This window comes from Bison bison, unplaced genomic scaffold, assembly GCF_000754665.1.
Source record: "Bison bison bison isolate TAMUID 2011002044 unplaced genomic scaffold, Bison_UMD1.0 scf7180017864368, whole genome shotgun sequence".
NCBI classification, from domain to species: Eukaryota; Metazoa; Chordata; class Mammalia; order Artiodactyla; family Bovidae; genus Bison; species Bison bison.
This window is the reverse complement of record NW_011494940.1, coordinates 3,129,789-3,132,047: the sequence shown is the minus strand read 5'-3', so window position 1 is coordinate 3,132,047 and position 2,259 is coordinate 3,129,789. Positions and strand designations below refer to the sequence as shown.

General features: G+C 41.7%; 1 protein-coding gene across 4 annotated transcripts in view; it reads left to right on the top strand.

Annotated features, from left to right (window-relative positions):
• Window positions 1–2,133: 2,133 nt before the first annotated feature.
• Window positions 2,134–2,259, top strand: part of RGS6 (regulator of G-protein signaling 6) — a 192,008-nt gene continuing 191,882 nt past the window's right edge. For all 4 annotated transcript variants that reach the window (XM_010855815.1, XM_010855814.1, XM_010855813.1 and 1 more), the window contains exon 1: window positions 2,134–2,227. In XM_010855815.1, coding sequence (XP_010854117.1) covers window positions 2,149–2,227 — 79 coding nt within the window. In that variant the 5' untranslated portion in view covers window positions 2,134–2,148. The remainder of the gene's footprint in view (window positions 2,228–2,259) is intronic.

The following is a 2,259-nucleotide window of genomic DNA, read 5'->3' as shown; positions in this document are numbered from 1 at the left end:
TAGGAATAACTCTCATGGACTATCAATAAGTAGTAAATACTCAAACTACTTTGAATCACTGGGTTGAGTTTATAGGACAGAAGGTGGGGCCCTAGCTGAGACTATGAATAAGACTATGGATGAAAATCCTCCTGATACAGAATACAGGTCTTCAGAGAAGGACCCTTTTTCCTGGTGTTATATATTCAACCACTGCCTAAGGGACCAGGAGCTTAAGTTCTTTCTCACTGTCAGTCCTTCTCAGGGAAATCAAGGAATATCCAGGGGAGAATGGTCTCCTTGTTTGGATTGTTTTCTGAGACTCTTATTGGGTGACGGAGCATCCCAGGGGTCAGAAGCCTGATCTCTGGGGTGTGCAGCTGGATTCAAGTTCAGGGCTACCACCGGGTAGCTGTGTGACCTTGGGAAGGTGGTTTAACCTCTAAGGTGGTCACTGATGCTGCTCACAGGTGGTCAGCTCCCCTCCCTTCCTGGCACCCAAAAGACTGTCTCCTTTGTGGTTGGGTGGTGACTCATTTTGTCCAAAGAGCTGTGACATTATTATATTAACGTCTGGGCTATAGCATGTAATAACTCATGCAAGAATCTTCAGAATTCTCTCTTGTCCCTCTAACACAATGACCAGCAACATTCAAGATGATGGCTGCTCCATCAGCCTGGGTCCCAAAGAAACTGCAATGAGCACAGTCCCCCTTTTGACCTCTAATAGACTTGTAGCACTAGAGAGAAAAAATTGGTTATATTAAACCATTGTGATTTTGAGAGTTATTTGTTACCGCAACTTAGCCTAGTCTAGCCAGATTGATACATCTCACCAAATCTCAATTTCTTTATCTAAGAATGAGGATAATAGTGGAATTGAAGTTGTGGAGTACTCAGGGGAATGAAATAGGATAATATGTGTCTAGTACTTAGAAGAGTACTACATAATAAAGTCTAAATATATTTTGGCTATTGTATGTTATTATTACATTATGTCTTATCCTAACTTTGTCTCTATCAAGTTATCTGTTTCTTGCAAATAAGTTGTTAGTCATGTGACCTTGAGAAACTCACCCACGAATTGCTATGCTAGTACATTAGACTAGCTAAACTACAGCTTTAAATTCCTAGACTTAAAATTATGTGACTTATATGGAAGTACTCAGAGAATCCATCCTGGTGTTTCAACTACATTCTGTTGCTTAGAACAAAATAAGTGATAAAGCTAAACACTATCTTCTCTTCTTTCCCAGTTGCCCTCCCCTACCACTGGACAAACAAAAAGATCTATGTCCTTGTTACAGGTTGCTCTCCATCCTATTCTGAAGATTTCAGCCCAGGGAATTACATGCCTTGTAAATTCTCAGCTACAGATTGGTTTTCCAAGTTAGACACCTGTATTCTTGGTCGTCCATCTCCTCTCTCTGTTCTTTTTTCAGTATATGTACACAGTATCTGGTTTCATCAATACAATTTCACCTGGCTCCAGGCCATAGCCCACCATGGCCTTTCTCCTGATAGCGTGGTCTTCCCTAGTCCAAAAGGAGAGGATCCTGTTCTTGGCTCGAGGCAACCCCCTTCACACCACCACTCACAACCGTGAGACTTGTCCTCCAACTTCTCCAGATCAGCACTTTCCATGTCTTGATTTGGATACTTTTTCTCCTGTGCCACTCTGGCTGGATTCTTCTCTGGTCCCAAAGGTGGCCCTGCCTATACTTCCAAACAGCTGTGTGTTAATATATTAGAGGAAATTTCCTTTTCTTTAGGTTGAATATGGCAATTTCATGTGATTCAAATTATATATAAATCCAGTCTGGGAAAGAGGAGGAACTTCATCACATACATACTGAATTACATGTTGGATCCATCAAGAATTTTTTTTCTCCCTACCTTACTGAACTGGGGGCACGGCCTTGTTCTTACAGATCATGCTTTTTGCTCTTTATATATAACCCCCCGGCCTCTGCATCCCCAGCACAAGACCCAAAGCAGATCCTGCTGCTATGTTTATTGACACAGCAGAGGCCTTTCCTGGTATCTCTTGTTGGCGTCCATGTTCCCACATTTTGGCTGTTTATAAAAGTACCATTTGCTATTACTTTGTGAGATGCAATAACACTTCCTTTCTTTAATCTCTTTCAGATTGAAGACATCATTACAAAGATGCAAGATGACAAGACAGGGGGTGTGCCCGTCAGAACAGTGAAGAGCTTTCTCTCCAAAATCCCCAGTGTTGTCACAGGTAAATGTTCTCCTTACAAGGTATTGATGGCA